The 20,743-nt window shown below is 38.8% G+C and overlaps 2 protein-coding genes across 3 annotated transcripts in view; both read right to left on the bottom strand.

Moving 5' to 3' along the window:
- Positions 1-837: 837 nt before the first annotated feature.
- Positions 838-20,743, bottom strand: part of LOC142857875 (uncharacterized) — a 39,864-nt gene continuing 19,958 nt past the window's right edge. Inside the window, exons 1-4 of one of the 2 annotated variants that reach the window (XM_075986945.1) lie at positions 10,119-10,209; positions 5,422-5,548; positions 5,162-5,222; positions 838-4,025 (exon numbers count right to left, since the gene is read on the bottom strand). In XM_075986945.1, the coding sequence (XP_075843060.1) occupies positions 2,678-4,025; positions 5,162-5,222; positions 5,422-5,548; positions 10,119-10,166 (1,584 nt within the window). In that variant the 5' untranslated portion in view covers positions 10,167-10,209 and the 3' untranslated portion in view covers positions 838-2,677. Of the gene's footprint in view, positions 4,026-5,161; positions 5,223-5,421; positions 5,549-10,118; positions 10,210-20,743 lie in introns of those variants that run through there. The other variant, XM_075986946.1, reaches the window with a different exon arrangement.
- Positions 10,920-20,743, bottom strand: part of LOC142857876 (uncharacterized) — a 29,782-nt gene continuing 19,958 nt past the window's right edge. Inside the window, exons 2-4 of the mRNA XM_075986947.1 lie at positions 16,963-17,089; positions 13,128-13,188; positions 10,920-11,955 (exon numbers count right to left, since the gene is read on the bottom strand). Coding sequence (XP_075843062.1) covers positions 10,920-11,955; positions 13,128-13,188; positions 16,963-17,089 — 1,224 coding nt within the window. The remainder of the gene's footprint in view (positions 11,956-13,127; positions 13,189-16,962; positions 17,090-20,743) is intronic.

The following is a 20,743-nucleotide window of genomic DNA, read 5'->3' on the forward strand; positions in this document are numbered from 1 at the left end:
GTTACGTTTAAGGTCGATTTCTTCTACTTCTTCTGGATTAGAATGTTCAAATCTTCCTGTTGTATGTTCGCTGGAATCTGGTGTTATTATGTTGTTTTTCAGATTGTTGGAGGAATTCTTACATTGGTGCCTGCCCATCTCTTCAAATGCTGTTAGGAGAGTCTTGGCCGCTTGGTCCGATCTTTGCTGTGGCTAATTGTGTACTTGGGGGTTTTTCTTGGTCTGCCCTTTCTTAGATCCCTTGAGTTGGCTCTCAGATCCTCTCCACCCTGAAGTAGGCTGTGGTGGTGTACCTAAGGACCCTAGAGATGGAGAGAAGTGCTTGGGGGACAAGCTGGGATGGGATAAGTAGAGAAAGGCAGTAGCCGGGGAGAAGCCCCACTGAATGGCCAGAATGTTTAGGGGATTGGAGGGTGCCTGTGCTCCATTCCTGGGGCGTCCCACCGGCCAGTCAGGAACTCATTTACCCCTCCAGACGGAACTTCTGGTACAGGAGCAGGGCCCACTTGCTGGCCAGGGACCTTGCAGACAAAAGGGTGGGCTTGCTAGGTGCAGGGTCAGTAGAACAAAGAAAGTCCTGCAGCAGTTGCACTCACCACTGTATCCCCAGACCCTCAACCCCAAAGCAGGCTGAGTTGGGGGATCCTATGACTGCACAGATGGAAAAGGGTGCTTGGGGGCAACCTGGGATGGGATAAGTAGAAAAAGGTTGCTTCCTGGTATTTAAATAAGCAATGGACAACTGAGAGGTTGGGCACCACATTCTATACATGACAACAGAAAAGTACTTATCAGAACGTGAAAACATAACAGAAAGTGAACAAAAGACAAAGCATATGAGGATCACAATAACTTTTATTAAATCAATTGACCACATCAAAAAACCACACTTTTAATATCCACCCCAAATATTTCAAAATAGAAATCATCACTCTTGAGTAAACATGGTAAATCAATTACTTACTTCAAGGCTACAATGAAAAAGAGATGAAACAGGATTTTTTTTTTCTTGAAAGTGAAGACAACTGTGATGTCTTTACAAAATCATTTTCACAAATAGGGTTTTTCTCTTCTATGAGTTCTTACATATTTCCTGATATCAAGATGATATGTACAAGGCTAGAGATTGGCAGAGCAGTTATGACAAGTTCCCTCCCAGGACCAAGGCCAGATTTTTGACAACTACCTGTAGACATAGGCTGCTTGTTCATTTCTCAGCTACCCAGACCCAAATAATCACATGGAAACTACATTAATTACAATATTCATTGCTTGGCCTATCAACTCAGGTTCATTATAAACTAACTCTTACGTCTTAAATTAACAGATTTCTACTAATCTGTGTATCACCATGAGGCTGTAGTCTACCAGAAAGTTTCAGCATGTATCTCCCTGACTTCACCTACTCTCTCTATATATCTTGTCCAGCCTGGTTATATCCTGCCCTGTCATACGCCAAAGCAGTTTTATTAATGAACCAATAAAAGCAACATATATAAAGGACATCACATATCAACTACCTGTGTAATTCCTGCTACAAGAAGATCCTAGAGTCTAACCTTCTTGGAAACCAGCATTAAAATGCATATCCCCACACAAAGATACAATGACATTGCATAATTAAAATTAAACTCTTAAACAAATGTTGCTCATGAATGTTTTTTTTGAGTAAACATTCATGCATATAACACAGGTGTTTAAGCACTTAAACACTTACTTATAGGTTTTCCTCATCTTTGATTGGTTCTAAGCATATCAGCTTCAAGTCAGAGAAATTAATCCTTCACAGCTGGCTCTATCATGTAGGAAGATTTAAAAAATAAAACTGTGCTGGAAGGATAGGACTGAGAGTTTCCATCCACACACCATTTCTATTTCCCACTCTCTGCTTCATGCTGAAGGCTGCTTTGGCTGCTAAGCCTGACACTTGGAGCCCTGCCACTTGCATGGTGATCTTGTATCACTCTGGAACCATGGGAAAATTAAACTCTTTCCTAAGGTGGCTTGGACATTATGTTTATCACAGCAACAGAAAAGGCACTATTACACATCCATAAAGTTTTACACACAGATGAGTTATTTCATGTAGCTGAAGCATGAAATCTAACTTACTTAAATCCACAGAGCTTTTGTCACGAGTTTGCAGATAAAAACAAAATAAAGAGAGATGTCATAATGCTTGAACAGATTGTTGACATTTGTCAGATCTCTTTTTCTCCATAACAAATAATCTTGTGTAATTGAATGTAAGTGTGCTGGCTAATGGTATTGCCAAATCCTTTATAGTCAGATTCCCACAGGTATGAGTTCTTTCAGGTTCTCAAAGATTACTGTGATATACAAAGGCTTTAACAGACCAATTACACACTAAAAGTTCTACTCATGTATAGACCACCATGAAGTGCCAAAATTTTGCCACACATTTATAGGGTTTTTTTCTGTGATACAATTTTGTCTCAGGATTTTGAAGGGTGTTGATAGAAGCAAAGGCTTTATCACCTTTATTATATTTGTATAGTTTCTCCCCAGTGTGTGTTCTTTTATGTCTTTGGAGACTTCTGAGATGTGCAAAGGCTTTATCACATAGCTTACATTTATAAGGTTTCTCTCCAGTACATCTTTTACATATCCTGAGACTACTTTGACATGCAAAGGGTTTACCATATTCATTGCATTCCTAAGGTTTCTCTCCACTGTGTGTTCTTTTATGTACTTGGAGATAACTGTGACTTCTAAAGGCTTTACCACATTCATTACAGCTGTAAGGTTTCTCTCCACTGTGTGTTCTTTTATGTGCTTGGAGATAACTGTGACTTGTAAAGGCTTTACCACATTCATTACAGCTGTAAGGTTTCTCTCCACTATGTAGTCTTTCATGTACTTGGAGATAACTTTGACGTACAAAGGCTTTACCACATTCATTACAGTTGTAAGGTTTCTCTCCACTGTGTGTTCTTTTATGTTCTTGGAGATATCTGTGACTTGTAAAGGCTTTACCACATTCATTACAGCTGTAAGGTTTCTCTCCACTATGTGTTCTTTTATGTACTTGAAGATAACTGTGACTTGTAAAGGCTTTACCACATTCATTACAGTTGTAAGGTTTCTCTCCACTGTGTGTTCTTTTATGTACTTGGAGACAATTGTGACTTGTAAAGGCTTTGCCACATTCATTACAGCTGTAAGGTTTCTCTCCACTGTGTGTTCTTTTATGTTCTTGGAGACAACTGTGACTTCTAAAGGCTTTACCACATTCATTACAGCTGTAAGGTTTCTCTCCACTGTGTGTTCTTTTATGTACTCGCAGATAATAGTTACATGTAAAAGCTTTACCACATTGATTACATTCATAAGGTTTCGTTCCAGAATGTCTTCTTTTATGTACTTGAAGATGACTGTGACGTCCAAAGGCTTTACCACATTGATTACATGCATAAGGTTTCTCTCCAGTATGTGTTCTTTTATGTACTTGAAGATGATTGTTACTTATAAAGTCTTTACCACATTGATTACATTTGTAGGGTTTCTCTCCAGTATGTGTTCTTTTATGTACTTGAAGATGACTGTTACTTGCAAAGGCTTTACCACATTCATGACATTCAAAAGGTTTCTCCCCAGTATGTGTTCTTTTATGTTTTTGAAAACTACTGGGGCGGGAAAAGGCTTTAACACATTGATGACATTCATAAGGTTTCTCTCCAGTATGTCTTCTTTTATGCTTTTGAAGATAACGGTGACATCCAAAGGCTTTACCACATTGATTACAATTGTAAAGTTTCTCTCCACTGTGTATTTTTTTATGATTTTGGAGATGACTCTGTTGTACAAAGGCTTTGCCACACTGACTATGTTCAAAGGATTTCTCTCCAGTATGATGTGCAGAGGCTGCACCATATACAATACCTTCATAGGGTTTCTTTCCAGTATGATTACTCTCAATCCTTTGAAGATGACTATGACATGCAAAGGCTATACAACACTGAGTGAATTCAGAGGGTTTCTCTCCAGTACAAATTCTTTCATGCCTGTGGAGAAAATTGGCAAATGGAAAAGCTTTAACACATTCATTATTCTGATGAATCTCTGTACTTATATACAAATTAATTTTAAAATTCAGACTAACTGTAAAGGGGAATCAGATATTAAGGTTTATACTCATGGTGTTGCCCTAAATTGAGCATTGTTTTGTGTCTTTGAAGATACCTGTGATAGTAAAAGCCTTTTAAAAAAATGGTCCATTTTTTAAATATAGTATCTTTTTTCCATGTTCATATATTTGAAGAGAACTGGAAGAACTTAGAACTTTACCATACTGTTCCATTAATAAGTTTTCCTACAGTGTGAGCCATACCACATTTCAAAATGAACCATGACAAACAGATGTATTTACACATTGCAACAGTCATGGGGATTTGCTACAATGTGAGGTTGTTGATGTATTCCCAATAAAGTTGGAAAACTAATTAATTGTAAACTTGTAAATTGTAAATTGTATCACATTTAACAAGCTACTTAAAGTGGAGACTACAAACTATCTTCTAATAGTCCTGGAAGAGAAACAGGTAAACCGCTCCTTTCCTTATGTGCAAATGGCTTGTATGCAGAGTGACATATGAGGTATCTATTAAAAAAGAATAACAACAAAAGATTTCCACAGTGCATTCACATTTTGACTTTCTGTTCCTCATAGACATGTGGTGTAGGTATTAAGATTTCTCCACAGCAACCTTGTTGACTCTCATAAACTGTCCCCCTTTGATAAATTTAGTAAAGTCACAAGTATATGAGGACCATGAGCCTTGCTATGGACGACTGCTTGTTAGACGGTTTTGGACATATACTTATGACATCCATACCTTTTGCACTATCTAAGTGGTATAAACCTCAATGGATCAGAACTTCTACAGTGTAGCTATCATTGGCCCGAGATTCAAATGGTGATATTTGTGAGGCATTGTTTCCTTGTCTTCTTTCTGAGAGGAATGACTTGAAAACAGAGATCACCTCCCTGACACTGAGTTATATGGTTTTGTGAGAAGTTAATAATCATGAATACACTTTAAGCTGTGCTTATTTATACCGTTGATTTTCTTTAACACTTCTAGGACACACTAAAAATTTCTTTAGAGCCACATTCTTATCAGCCGTAAATGAAAATTACCTTCCATGTCTTCTAGAACTTTGACACCCTTCTTCAATAGGACGGGTTTCCCAATGGTAGCCTAAAATACAGTAGCAGGAAATGTATGATATATTATTGGAAATTGTACAAGATTGAAATTACTATCTTCAGTGAACCTTAACAACTTCCCTGATTTATTCACCTCACTCTTTCTCTTTTTCAATCAAAATTACAGAAGATCACCAATAACCAAGAAACAGTTATTTTATTTTAAAATGTGAAGGAAAACTCAGTCTTACCTATAGCAGCGAGGTTCCTGTAGGTCTCCAGCATCACAGATTTGTACAGACTCTTCTGGGAAAGATCCAGCAAAGCCCACTCTTCAAAACTGAAGTCAATATGCACGTCATCATAGGTCACTGCACTCTAAAATATACCATACATGTGTACAATAGAAAGAATGATACTGAAAAGTTGTAAAGGTATACTTCTTTGACAATATATTCATATAATTTTGTTGCTCCCCATACTTTATTCCACAACATAGAAGTTCTAATATAATCTCCAAGTCACTTTAAAAGGAAACTGTATGAGAGGTTCACCTTTGCCCTTTCTGCACCCTTTGAAAAGGATATAGTCTTAAAAGAAAAATGCCTATTAACAGACATACAGCAAGCCAAACAACAGATCAACAGTACTGATAACACATCAGAGTGATTGAATGAACAGTTACAAGTATAAATACATGGACAAGCTGGGTGTCTTCACTCATGCCCATAATCAAAGGGCTCAGGAAGCAGAGGTAAGTGAATTTAATTGAGGTGGATGCCAGCCTGGCATATGAAGTGAGTTTCAAGATAGCCAGAGTTACGCATTAATAAGACCTGTCTCTACCACAAATATCAATCAAATAAAAAAGGTAGAAGGAACTGAGAGGTTTTTACAGAAGTTCTTACAAAGAGGAAGGCATTCACTCCAGTTCTATATTCATCTTCCAGGAACCTGAGGTGCTGCAGATTAAACTGTCACATTAATAAGATCTTACTAAAATGGAATGCAGTTACAAATGGACAGATGAAAATATTAGCAATGAAATGTTGTTATTAATAAAGAACACAGGGGAGGACAGATGGTTCAGTAGTGAAGATCTCCTGCTAGTCTTGCACATAGGTGGTTCAATTACCAGTATTTAAATCGGGGCTCACAACTATCCATTACTCCAAGTTGCAGGGATGATGAGGCCATCTTCTGACTACTGTGAAGAGCAAGTATATGTATCCATGTGGTACATAAACATGCATATGAGCAAAAAAATCATATTTGTTCATAGGAATTCAAAATAAGCACATTAGGTAAGAGGATTGTCACACGTTTGAAATTCTGTGACTCAGAATGTCCAGGCAGTATTAATTTCATGAATATTGCCAACCTGGGAAAAAGAATGAAACCCAAATTTCAAAATTCAAGATGCAGGTGAAAAATCAGTACAACAGCATATGCTTGACATGCATACAAAAACCTAGTTCCAAACCTATCAGGCAATAATATATATATTTCAAAACCCAGGCCCACCTTTACAACCCGCACTCCGGGGCCCAGAATCACTTGGATCTCTGAGTTGAAGCCAGCCTGGTATACAGAGCTACTTTCAGAACAGCCAGTACTACACAGATAAACCTTGCCTTAAAAAACAGAAATGAAAACAAACAAAAAAAATCAGCCTAACAAACTGCATTGAATAGCAATTGTTCAACTGTATCTCATGTGCTTTAGTGATATCATCTACAGTGATGGTGAAGTCATGAAAAAAGGACACAAAGTCCAGAAAATGGTTGAGGTTATATATAAACATGCAAATCCCATCTCCAGTGAGTCCTGAAGGTTCTACAAGCATCCCAAAGATACTCACCATAAATAAATAAGTATTCAAATAAATCATCCTATCTGGGGCTTTTCATTCAATTGGCTACATTCTGACTCAGGTCACTACAGACTCTTGATCATTCCATAAAAAATGAACTTACTGATTTAATGATTATCATAGCCTTCAACAGTCCCTATACTGTCAGGAGCCATTTCCTCCTAGGATTATTTCAGGAACCATCGCCCTGGGGAGTCTGCAGAGAACCCCACACCCCCAATTGTGTTAAGAATCGTTCTATTGACAGAGCCTGCCCCACACTCAATTAGCTGTTAATAGAGAGCTATCTGTTAGCAGAACCCGCCCCACATTCCAAACTATCTAGAGAACTAGGTGTGTCAACCGGTGAACTCCTGGCCTACGTGACCTGACCGAACTTAACCTCCTGGCCTACGTGACCAACGTGAACCACATGGCAAGAGCCCAGGCTCCTCCCCCCTCCCCCCAAAATTCCTTATCCTATATAAGCTGTGACCCTGTCTCTAATAAACAGAGGCTTTGACAAGAACCCCGCTTAGCCTCCTCCTTCTCTCTTATCCCATTATCTTCCAGATAGTGCCTTTCCGGGACCCTGGAATAACTGACTAGACTGAGTAACCCACCCAAAAGTGGTTTACACTATACCATTTAAATGTCCAAAGTCTCTTCTGACACTCAAGGCAATAGTGACATCTTGAAAAATCAGAAAACAAGTGACATCTTTCCAACATAAAATGGCACAGAATACCCATTACTATCCCAAAAGAGAAAAACAGAGACATAGTAAGGAGAGATTGGAGCAAGGCAAGACTGAAACCCAGGAGGGCAAACACCAAATCCTGTAGCTCTGTCTCAGACACATGGAGCTTCGGTTTCAAAGGGCTTAGGTGCCTCACTTTTTCCTGCAACTTATCATACATCTCTCCATGGAATATGTCTCATAGCTTAGATATTTCAACATCTTGTGCTCTTAAAATGCAACCCAGGCTTCAATCTCACAGCTTCAGGCAATGAACTCACAACACTGCATCTCGGACTCTGCCAAATATAGACACACACAACAGTGTTAAACTAAAACCACACACCAACTCCTAACCTGAAATTTTGACTCTCCTGGTTCCAGAACCAGCACAACATGGCAGATCCTGCCAAGACCAGCTTCTTAATTAGGATGGAACCTGTCTCACTTGGACCACAGTTGCAGCAGGCTAAGTACGAAGCTGCTTTCTGCAACTCGGAATCACTCTGCCTAATCTTTCCATTAATCAATGGAGTATCAGTTTTAGGACACCTACCTATTTTCCACTGAAGAACAAGGGCCTCCTCTTTAAAGGTGAAAATCTCCTTGAAAATTCCTGCCTGCTTCAGCACTTGACGGCCATCTGAAACTACCTTATCATAATCACTTATTTCTGTCCCACTTGCTAACTTTTTAACTGTGGACCTGAAGAAGCAAGCCATCACTAATAATCATCCAAAAGACTTAACATTCCATCTAAGAAAGCAGGCCATTACTTTTTAATGCTACCTCATCACTCAATTTCTCAGGGCATGGGCAAAATAGGAGAGATTTCTGGTCAATATATCACACAAATGTTCTCTAACTTAATTTTTCATTGAGTCTATTTCCAACTGAAATTCCATGACCTCGACTTCCACTGTCTGTATTACTCTCAACACTTCCAGGTTCTACAAGAAGAGACAGTTAAGCTCTGTGTACAGCTTTGCAGGTATTTTCTAATCTAAAGTATGGAAATCTTCCACATTCTTCCAAAAGACAATATTATCAGGTTCTGACCAGCAGCAACAATATCACTATTGGTGGCACATTTTTTTTTTTTTTGTTGTTGTTGTTCTAACATGATTCTCTGTTGCTTTGATTAAATCCTTTAGCCAAAAGAACCTCAGGTAATGAATGGGGTTTTTTTTATTGTTGTTGTTGTTTTTGTTTTTCTGATTCTGTCATTTTGGAAGCTTATGATAAATACTCAAGCTGCAACTGAAGACAAAAAGCATGACAAACAATCTTTCTTGGCTTTTTCTCTTTCATCGTCATTGTCTCATATTTAACTAGCTCTTATCCATCTGAGGCCCACTTGAGAAGGTATATTCCTCAGTGGAAGAACCGTTCCACATCAATCATCGACCAACAATCTCTCACAAACGTAGGAGTTTATGGTTATTATGAATAAAGCTGTTAGAAAAATGGTTACGCAAGTGTACTTGTAGTAAGATGGAGGAACATTTTTTGGGTATATGACTCATAGTGGTATAGCTGCGTCTAAGTAGACAGATTATCTGAAGAACTGCTATATTGATTTCCATAATGGCTATACAACTTTATATTCCCACCAGGAAGTAAGGAGAGTTCCCCATGAGCTGTCATTTGCTCAATTGATCCCGGCCATTCTGACAGGTATAAGATGAAATCTCAAAGTAGTTTTGATTTCCTTTTCCTTGATGGTGAAGAATGTTGGACATTTCTTTAAGTGTTTACTAGCCATTGTAGAATCTTCTGTTGTGAATTCTGTTTCAATTGGGCACACATATAACAACACACTTTTAATATCTACCCCAAATACTACAAAATAGAAATCACGATGCTGTAATCTCAACTATCAGTCTTGAGTGAACAGGGTCAATTATTTACTTACTTGAAGGCTACAATGAAAAAGAGATGAAACAGGAATTTTTTTTTTTGAAAGTGAAGACAACTGTGATGTCTAGTCTTACAAAATCATTTCCATAAATAGGGTTTTTCTCTTTTCTGAGTTCTTCCATATTTCCTGGTATCAAGATGATATTAAAAGCATAAATATTTACAGGGCTAGAGATATGGCAAGCCGATATGAGAAGTTCATTCCCAGAACCAAGGTCAGGTTTTTGACAACTACCTGTAATTCCTGCTACAAGAGAATCCTAGGGTCTAACTTTCTTGGGTATCAGCATGCATATGCACATATCCACACAAAGACACAATAACATCACATAATAAAAATTAAACCAAATCTTTAAACAAATTTTCACTCATGTTTTATCTTGTCGAAGCATTCATGCCTGTAACACAGGTGATGAGTCATTTAAAGGCTTACTTACAGGGTTTTTCTTCATCTTGAATTGGTTCATGTAACAGAAAGCAAGCATGTCAGCTTGAAGTCAGAGAAATTAATCCTTCACAGTTGGCTGTATCATGTGGGAAGACTTAAACAATGCTGCTGGGCTGAAGAAATGTGTCCCGGGGGCAGGCCTGAGACTTTCCATCCACACACCATCTCTACTTCCCACTCTCTGCTTCATGCTGAAGGCTGCTTAGCCTGATACTTGGAGCCCTGCCACTTGCATGGTAATCCTGGACCCATGGGAAAATTAAACTCTTTCCTAAAGTGGCTTGGATATTATGTTCATCACAGCAACAGAAAAGGCACTATTATACATCCATGGAGTTTTATACATGGATGAGTTATTTCATGTAAGCGAAGTGAGTTATTTCATGTAAGTGAAGTAAAGTGTAAAATCTGAAAGGGTTACCTTATTTTTTAAATTCACCGGGATTTCGTCCATTTGAATTTGGTGGTACAAATGGAATAAAGAGGGACATCAAATGTTGACACGTCAGATTTTTTCCCCTTCAATCTTGTGTAACTGGATTTAGGTATGTTGGCTAAAGATCTTACCAAATCCTTTCATTTCAGATTGCCTTCGGTATGAGTTTTCTGAGGTTCTCAAAAACTACTCTGATATGCAAAGGTCTTAACATATCAAGGTTTACTCTTGTGTTAATATTATGAAGTGCAAAACTTTTCCACACTCACTACATTTATAGGGCTTTTCTGCAGTATAACTTTTTCTCATGATTTTGGACAACAGCTGATATATGCAAAGGTTTTATCACACTGATTACATTTGTAGGGTTTCTCTCCAATGTGTTCTTTTATGTATTCGAAGATGACTGTGATGTGCAAAGGCTGCCAAACATTGATTACATTTGTAAGGTGTCTCTCCAGTATGTATTTTTTTATGTATGTGGAGACTACCTTGATGTGCAAAGGTTTTCCCACATTGATTACATTGATAAGGTTTTTCTCCAGTATGTTTTCTTTTATGAATTTGAAGCTGACCATTACTTGTAAAAGCTTTGCCACATTGATGACATTCATAGGGTTTCTCTCCAGTATGTCTTCTTGTATGTATTTGGAGATTAGTTTGCTGTGCAAAGGCTTTACCACATTGATTACATTTGTAGGGTTTCTCTCCAGTATGCGTTCTTTTATGTACTTGAAGATGATTGTGACGTGAATATGCTTTACCACATTGATCACATTCATAGGGTTTCTCTCTAGTATGTGTTCTTTTATGAATACGGAGGTAACTCTGATGTGCAAAAGTTTTACCACATTCATGACATTCATAGGCTTTCACTCCAGTATGGGTTATTTCATGTATTCGGAGATTACATTGCTCTGAAAAGACTTTACCACACTGATTACATCTGTAGGGCTTCTCTCCAGTATGTGTTCTTCTATGTATTTGAAGATGACTGTGACGTGCATAGGCTTTGCCACATTGATTACATTTGTACGGTTTCTCTCCAGTATGTGTTCTTGTATGGATCTGAAGATTACAATGTTGTGCAAAGGCTTTACCACAATGATTACATTCATAAGGTTTCTCTCCAGTATGTGTCCTTTTATGTTTCCGAAGAAGACCATGACTTACAAAGGCTTTATCACATTGATTACAATCATAAGGTTTCTCTCCAGTATGTGTCCTTTTATGTATTCGAAGACTACTACGGTGTGTAAAAACTTTACCACATTGATTACATTCACAGGATTTCTCTCGAGTATGAATTCCTTCACGCCTTTGAAGATGCCTGTGATAGGCGAAGTGAGTATATTCAGAGGGTTTTTCTCCAGTATGACTTCCTGTGTACCTGCAAAGACAAGTGGTACATGTAAAAGCTTTACCGCATTCATTACACTGATGAATCTTCACATATTTATGAATTAATTTTACAATTTGATCTAAATGTAAAAAGGGATAAGATCTTATGGTTACACTCATGGTATTCCCTTTTGTTAAGGGTTGTTTATTTTGGGTCTTTGAAAATACCTATGATGACAAGACCCTTTATTACATGGCTCACATTTATAGCATCTTATTTCTATATGACATTTTTCACATATTTGAAGAGAAATGAAAGAACTCCAAGCTTTATCATATTGCTGTATTCAAATTTTTCCTATAGGTAAATGATAGTACATTTCCAAAGCGAACCATGACAAACAGAAATATCTATACATTCCAATACTCATAGGGCTTTTCTGCAGTGTGAGTTTGTTGATGTATTACCAATGAAGTTGGAAAACAAATATTAATTGTAAACTTGTATCACATTCTACAAGTCTACTCAACAAGAAGACTACTACATATCTTCTAACTGTCCTGAGAGAGAGAGACAGAGAGACAGAGAGACAGAGAGAGAGAGAGAGGGAGAGAGAGAGAGAGAGAAATACACTGCTTCTTTCCATAATCCTGTGTTCAAAATGCTTGTACCCAAAGTGACATATCAGAGAAGAACAACAAATAAAAGGTTTCCACATTGCATTTACACAGATTGCTGTTCTGTTCCTCATAGACAGGAAGTAAGGTTTTCCCTAGCAACCTTCTTAGTCTCATAAACACCCTCTCTCATTAAACTTAGCAAAATCACTACAAATATTATGAGTAACACTAGCTTTACTGGGGACTATTTGCTTATTAGAAGGTTTTGGACAGATCCTTATCACCTATTCAATGTGTATATCTTTTGCAATATCTGAGTGCTGTGAAACTAGAAGAGTTTGTAGTTCTACATCCTAGCTCTTACGGTATTTTGATTCAAACGGTCATATCAGTTAAGGCACTGTTTCCTTGTCTTCTTTCTTAGAGGAATGTCTTGCAAAGACGGATCAGCTACCTGACAATGAGATATATGGATTTGTGAGAATTTAATAATCAATACACTTTAAGATGTGCTTGTTTACACTGTTGCTTTTCTTCAAAACTTCAGGACTCATTTAAATTTCATATGCATATTTGTATCGGCTTACACATGAAAATTACCTTCCATGTCTTCTAGAAGTTTGACAATGTTCTTCAATATTATGGTCTTCCCAATTGTAGCCTAAAATATACAACCAGAAAATATGTCATATATTTTTGGAAATTGTACAAAATTCAGGTTACTAACTTCAGTGCACCTTAAAACTGTTTGGTTGGAGCCAGATGGTGGTGGTACACACCTTTAATCCCAGCACTTAAGAGGCAGAGGCAGGCGGATCTCTGTGAGTTCGAGGCCAGTCTGATCTACAAGAGCTAGTTCCAGGACAGGTTGGAAGCATCACCCCAGCTGCTGACACCCCTATATCCAAAGAGTCTGGATTGTTTGAGTGGGGCTTTAATGGGGGAGAGTCTTCTGTTTTGTGTTAATTTCATTGGTTAAATAAAGAGACTGCCTTGGCACTTTAATAGGACATAAAATTAGGTAGGTGGAGTAAACAGAACAGAATGCTGGGAGAAAGAAGCTGAGTCAAGGAATTGCCATGATTCTCCTACCGGACACAGATGCAGGTTAAGATCTTCCCTGGTAAGATACCTCGTGGTGTTACAGGGATATTAGAAACGAGTTAGATCGATATGTAAGAGCTAGCCAATAACAGGCTGGAACTAATGGGCCAGGCAGTGTTTAAAAAAATACAGTTTCCGTGTAATTATTTCGGATAAAGCTAGCCATGCGGGCGGCCGGGTGCCAGGAACGTAGCCCGCCGCTTATTATTTCAACAAAGTGGCGCCCGACGTGATGGACTAAATCCACTTAAAAACCTGAGAAGGCTTAAAAATAAGGGAGAGAGAGTTTAACACAGATTTTTGCTGTTTGTTGGTGGCGTGCTGTAGAGAGATTTCCTGATTCGGCAACAGCAGCAGAAAAAACGCTGTGTCATTTTAAAGCGCAGCTTCTTGGGGCTGCGCTGCCAGTGTGAACTCTGGCTTTAAAGCATTTCAATGGCTTTTTTGGGACTGGATGTTTGTGTTCCTGCTTGGGATCGGAAGGAGAGTGCTCAGTGCTCCCCGCCTGCACCTGGGCAGACTGCAGAATCAGGCTTAGGCAGGTGGAAGAGCATGGCGGATTCCTGCCGCCATACAGAGACGTGTTTTCAGACTGTGCAATGCTCTGCATGTCAGATTTTGCTGTAACTTGGATAAAAAGAGTTTCTGTGCTGCATGCTCAGTCTCAGAATTAAACTGCTGAGTGCAGTTTCAATGTGGACTTACTGTGTGCCTGGAACTGTGTGTGGCTCAGGGGCACCAAATGGCTCTGAGGCAGGAGTAGCTCTGCTCCACCATGCTGAACTGTTCTGGTCTCAGCCAGGAACTACCATAATTACCGTAATAACGGCGCAGTTAAGGTTTCGACTGGGCAGGACACAGGCAGTACCGTATTACCTGTACATGGTGCAACTTCAGTTTTTAAGAAGTGCTTAACATTTTAAGAAATGCTTCTGGATAGTAAAAAAAATTACAGATTCACAATAAAACAGATTTCAGACATAAAAGACCACTAAATGAATCACAATGTTGGATGAGTATACGTAGGCTTGAGAGAGAGAGAAAAAATAAAGTTAATGCCCATAAAAAAGGGTAAAGTCTTTAAAGAGACAGAGTACAGTTATAGAATAAAAGAAATAAATAAAAATAAGCCACATAAAAATGGCAAATTCACAGAGAGTCTGGATTATGTACATTGTGTTTTCTTTAAAATTTTTGACTGTGAAGGAACTAAGTACAGAGAGACATTTCATTACATGGGCTGCCAAGCTAAGCCAGAATGGATATAAGGGTATTACGATTTCAAAATTTGGGTCTAAGGATATGATGCTTTGGAGAGGGTCTTCTTTTGTTTTCACAGAGGACCAGACCCTGTGGATTGCCTCTATCCCAATATGGTATGATAGACCACAACCTCCCGAAAAGTTGCTGTGAACACCCTCAAAAAATTACTTCACTCAACTGCCAACTGAGATAAACCTGGCACACAGGTTACACCCTAAATGATCTGATTAACCGTGCCCTATTCAGCAGGAAGCAGTTTGGAGAGAAAAAACTGCGCCCATGTTCCCAAAATATTGTTTATAAATGTTCTTTTACATTTAAAGGGGGAAATGATATAGGTATGAATAATTTGCATTGGTATGGATTTTAAGGTCAATTTTGTTATATGTATATGTATTTCTGATCTTGAATAAGGTGTTGTGATTGTGTAGTTCATTTTAAAAATGTAATGTATAATTAGGAAATATAGGTTGTTGATGGATAATCATAAATAATAGTCAAGTTTGTAGTCATGTTACTTAGATTTTCTAGATATATAGAGATATATTTCAGATAGGCATTCTTCATATCTCTCAAAGACTGCAGAATATGGCATTTAAAATATTTTAGTAACTTAGGACTTTTCATGACAATGAGACATGTCTGCTCCTGGAGGCACCAATCTACTTCGAGAGGAAGATGGGCATAGAAGAGGATCCTTATGGAGTTTGATAGCCATTTGGGCAAGAAACTGCTCTTGCCTGGACTGTTGCATAAAATGGACACAGAGAACCCACAGAGAGAGGACTGCTGAACTTGCCTAAAGGTGAGACGGTCTTTTGGGGTTCATGATTCATGAAAGAGTCTGCGAGACATTCTGCAGAACACAGCAGATAGTGACTGAACTGTCTGAAATTTCCTGCTTCGTGGAAATGTCTGCTAGATACTATGGGCCTGAAGGCTGAAGATGGATGCCCCAACGGTACAGAGGAACTTTGGGTGACTGTACAGGCAGCGAGATGTCTCTGTCATTTCTAGAGCTTTGGATTTCTTGTTTGCTTAGGTAATATTATATCCTTCTGGAGTCTTTGATGGAGTTGAAGAATAGTTAGTTATAGTTATAGTTTTCCTTGGTTATGATAAAACATAAAGTAGATATAAATATTGTAACTATAATTCTTGCTTGATATCTGTTTTGTTATATGTAATCTTACTATGTTAAAGTGAAAGCCTTTCTTTTTTGTTTAAACAGAAAAAGGGGAAATGATGGGGGAGAGTCTTCTGTTTTGTGTTAATTTCATTGGTTAAATAAAGAGACTGCCTTGGCCCTTTAATAGGACATAAAATTAGGTAGGTGGAGTAAACAGAACAGAATGCTGGGAGAAAGAAGCTGAGTCAAGGAGTCGCCATGATTCTCCTACCGGACACAGAAGCAGGTTAAGATCTTCCCTGGTAAGACACCTCGTGGTGTTACAGAGATATTAGAAATGAGTTAGATCGATATGTAAGAGCTAGCCAATAACAGGCTGGAACTCATGGGCCAGGCAGTATTTAAAAGAATACAGTTTCCGTGTAATTATTTCAGGGCATAAGCTAGCTGGGTGGCGGGACACAGCCCAGCCCGCCGCTCCTATTACAACAGGGCTTCATCTTAGCCCTTAGCATCCATTTTGGACCATCTAGGTAGAAAGTTCCATTTCAAGTCCCATCCTCTGGGAGTTACAGAAAGCCACCAAACAGTGACTCCTCTGCAGGAAGGGTCAAGACCACTCCCACAAGCTATTTAAACTGCACCTGCCTCCCCCTCCCTGAGAATGAGTGGTCCTCTAGGTTCTCCGTTCCCCTCTTTGTGTTTTTCCAGGAGTGCTGGCATCCATTAAACCTGGGCCTTTTCTAATTCGGTTTGATTTGGTCTGATTTAAATTATTGTGTCGGTGGAGAGGTTTCTTGGGCCAATAAATCTTTACAAAAACCATGCCTAATTTATTCACCTCATTCTTCCTTTCTTAATTGAAATTATAGAAGAATATCAATAACCAAGAAACAGTTGTCCCCTTATTTTAAAACATGAAGTAAAATTCAGTCTTACCTATAGCAGCAAGGTTCCAGTAGGTCTCCAGCATCACATCTTTGTAGAGATTCTTCTGGGAGGGATCCAGCAAAGCCCACTCTTTCAGAGTGAAGTCGACATGCACATCATCATAGGTCACTGCATTCTAAAATATCCCACGCATGTGTACAACAGAAAACATGATACTGACAGCATTTTAATGTATACTTCTTTGACAATATATTTGTATAATTCTGGTGCTTCCCACAGTTATTCCATGACTGAAGTTCTAATGTAATCACCAAGCCACTTTAGAAGGAAACTTAATAGGAAGTTTACCTCTGTCATTTCTTCACCCTTTGAATGGGATATAGCCTTGAAAGAGAAATGCCAACTAACAGACATAAAAAGAGACAAGCAAACAGATCAATGGTACTGAGTACCATCAGAGAAACTGTATGACCAATTACTAACTACAAAAAAAGATGGGAAAGCTTGGTGTATTGACTCATGCCTTTAATATCAGCACTCAGGAGGCAGCCGCAAGTGTATGTCATTGAGTTGGATGTCAGTCTAGTCTATGTCATAAGTCTAGGACAGTCAGAATTACATACTAATAAGAATCTGTCTCCCCTTCAAAAATCAATCAAACAAAAAGGCAGAAAGAACTCAGGGGTTTTCACTGACATTCCTACAAAGAGTTATACATTCACTTCAGCTGTATTCATCTTCCAGAAGCCTGAAGTGCCCCAGGTTAAACTTAACATTAAGATCTAATTATAAGGGAATGCATGTTTCAACAGTTACAAATGGATAGATGAAAATATTAGCAACAAAAAAGACAATCCTAGGGCAGGAGAGGTGGCTCAGCAGTTAAGAGCTCTTGCTGGTCTTGCAGATAGGTGGGTTCAATTGCCAATACTTACACAGGGGCTCAAAACTATACCTCCAAGTTCAGAAGTTCTAAGGCTATCTTCCAACTACTGTCCAGTGCAGGCAAACATGCAGTGAATATCCATCCATACAGGCAAAAGGCTCATTCATTCAAATAATTCAAAACAAACACAACAGGTAAGAATGTCACACACCTGCGATCCAATGCCTCAGAAGGCTCAGGCAGTATTAATGTTGTGAATACTGCCATCCTGGGAAAGAGAATGATACCCTCTAACAAATTTCAAAATTCAAGATGTGTGTGAAGCTCAGCACAAAAGCATACACTTGACATATACAAAAACCTACATATACAAAAACAAAACAAAAAAAACCAGGTATGTTGGACCCCCTCTAATCCCAGCACACAGGAGTTAGTCATTTGGACCTCCGAGTTGAGGCCAGCCTGGTCTATAGAGCTACTTTCAGGACGCCCAGAGAAACCTTGCCTTCAAAAACAAAAATAAAAACAAAATTATTTTGGAAAAAAAACATATTAGGCTAGCAAAATGGCTTCAACTGTATCTTCTATGATTTAGTTATACCATCTATAAGAGTGGTGAAGTCATGAGAGCAGGACACAAAGAGCAGGAAATGGGCTGTGGTTAGACATGCAAATCCCATCCCCAATGAGGAATTTCATTGAGAAAGGCTCCTCCTACTAAAGGTCCAAAGGACGCCAAATAGAGCCACCAAAGAGAGACAAGTATTTAAATACATCATTGTATTTGGGAGGTTTTCATCCAATTGACGACATGCTGATGCAGGTCACTGCAGACTCATTATCATCCTATGATGAAAATGTATTTAATCTAACTTCGACTACTGTCATAGTCTACAACATCCCCTACACTGTTCAAATGTTCAAAGTCTCTTCTGACACTCAACACAATCTCTTATAATACCAAGAAACAAATCAAACATTTCCAGCACACAAATACACAGAATATATTCCCATGCAGAACGAAGGGACTGTGGCAGACATCCCATGCTTATGCGCCGGCTGCATCAGCCAAAACAGGTAGGCAAAACCAGGCAAAGACTTCCTTCTGGACTAGAGGCCACATCCATCGGAAATCCAGGGAAGCTGCTAACCCATGGACTTAGTGGATGGAAACCATGGCTCTGTTCCCGGAACACTGACTGAGTGTTTCATGGATGGCTTTCCTTGTGGGAAACATCAGAGAAGCTCTCGCAAGCCTGGCAAAGACAGGTGTGACAGAATATTCAGCCTACGCTGTGCTCTTGATAATTGTTTTCTTTCACTTGGTCTGTAATGGGTATGGCAATGGCACAGAAGAAACCTCCTATAGAGTTGTAAGGTGGATTTATTAAAAATTTATGACCGGACTGAGAAAATGATTTCTGAAGAAACTCAAATCCCAGGAAAGTTCCTAAAAAGACAAAATAGAGATAATACAGTTCTTTTAAGCATATAATTGTTCTCAGAAAAAAGAGTATCCTCTGACTGAGAAAACAGTCCTTGCAAGAATGGATTAGAGAAGTTAATAAGTATATATAAACGTGAGGACAAGAAACTTATCTCTATAAGTACCAGAAGCTCAGGCAGTCAGAAATCAGGAGAGGTTGGCCAAGAGTCAACTAGCTCTTGTGCCAACAAATTTAATCTCCTTATTCTGGCTGTGCTTATACAGGAGAGAACTATGGACACTGCCGGAGTAGAGTCAGAGAAAAACTTGTAAAGCTCATTGCATAGGCTGCCAGCTAGATATTTAAAATACAACATGCTAACCACGATGACCACTGAGATGTGCTTAACTATGACGTCATATGATTAAACATCTGCCTAACCAAAAAAAGAGCGTGATAAAGAAACCTGTGATAAAACTTCAGATTATCTAGATTCTTGGAATGAATTTAAGGACATGAAAATGAAATTGTACACTTTGTGACTTTCAAGTGAAACAAATACAGAGAGGATCAAGCTATTTGGGGGAAATCTCCTAAAGAGCAAAATTGGTACTCATATCTTCCATTATGCCAATGTCACATCTCTGTCCTTAGGACCCTCGAATCTGCGAGAAGGCGACCCTAGAACCTCCTTCACTCTTTCAATACTCCCCAACACTATCCCCATTCCCACTCCATTCCTCGTTGCTGTATCCTAGCCCCAACTTGAGCAGAGATGCTCTGCTCAAACAAAAGACACATGAGCTACCAGAAGTCCATGCAGACCACCTGCCATGGACCCGCCCCCACACTATCCCTAGTCCCTCCTCCCCTCCTTGCCTTTTCTCAGCCAACAGTCTGGGAGGAGACTCCCTGCTGGTATAGAGGCCTTACGTGCTGCCAGTTTTTAAGCTCCCAACCTAGGAGGGGGAACCTCTATTCAACCATAGGATACACAGACCAGAAGATCAGAGAGCAAATATAAACTAAGGAACAAAACACCAATCCAAAGATAAACTGAGAAATAGGCGCATAGAACCATAATCACCCCAAACCGAGATACCTAGATGCCAGCTTAAGAACACAGTAACTTCCAGGAGGATCTATATATGTTTTTCTTTGGGTTCACCTTATTATTTAGCTTTTCTAGAATCGTAAACTATAGGCTCGATGTCCTTTGTTTATGGCAAGAATCCACTAATGAGTGAGTACACATCATATTCGTATTTTTGGGTCTGGGCTATCTCACTCAGGATAGTGTTTTCTATTTCTATCCATTTGCATGCAAAATTCAAGATGTCATTGTTTTTTTTTTTGTTGTTGTTGTTGGTTTTTTTTTTTTACCACTGAGTAGTACTCTAATGTGTAGATGTGCCACACTTTCTTTATCCATTCTTCCGTTGAGGCAGGCATCTAGGTTGTTTCCAGGTTCTGGCTATTACAAATAATGCTGCTATGAACATAGAAAATTGGAAGC

This window comes from Microtus pennsylvanicus, chromosome 9 (assembly GCF_037038515.1).
Source record: "Microtus pennsylvanicus isolate mMicPen1 chromosome 9, mMicPen1.hap1, whole genome shotgun sequence".
Taxonomy (NCBI): domain Eukaryota; kingdom Metazoa; phylum Chordata; class Mammalia; order Rodentia; family Cricetidae; genus Microtus; species Microtus pennsylvanicus.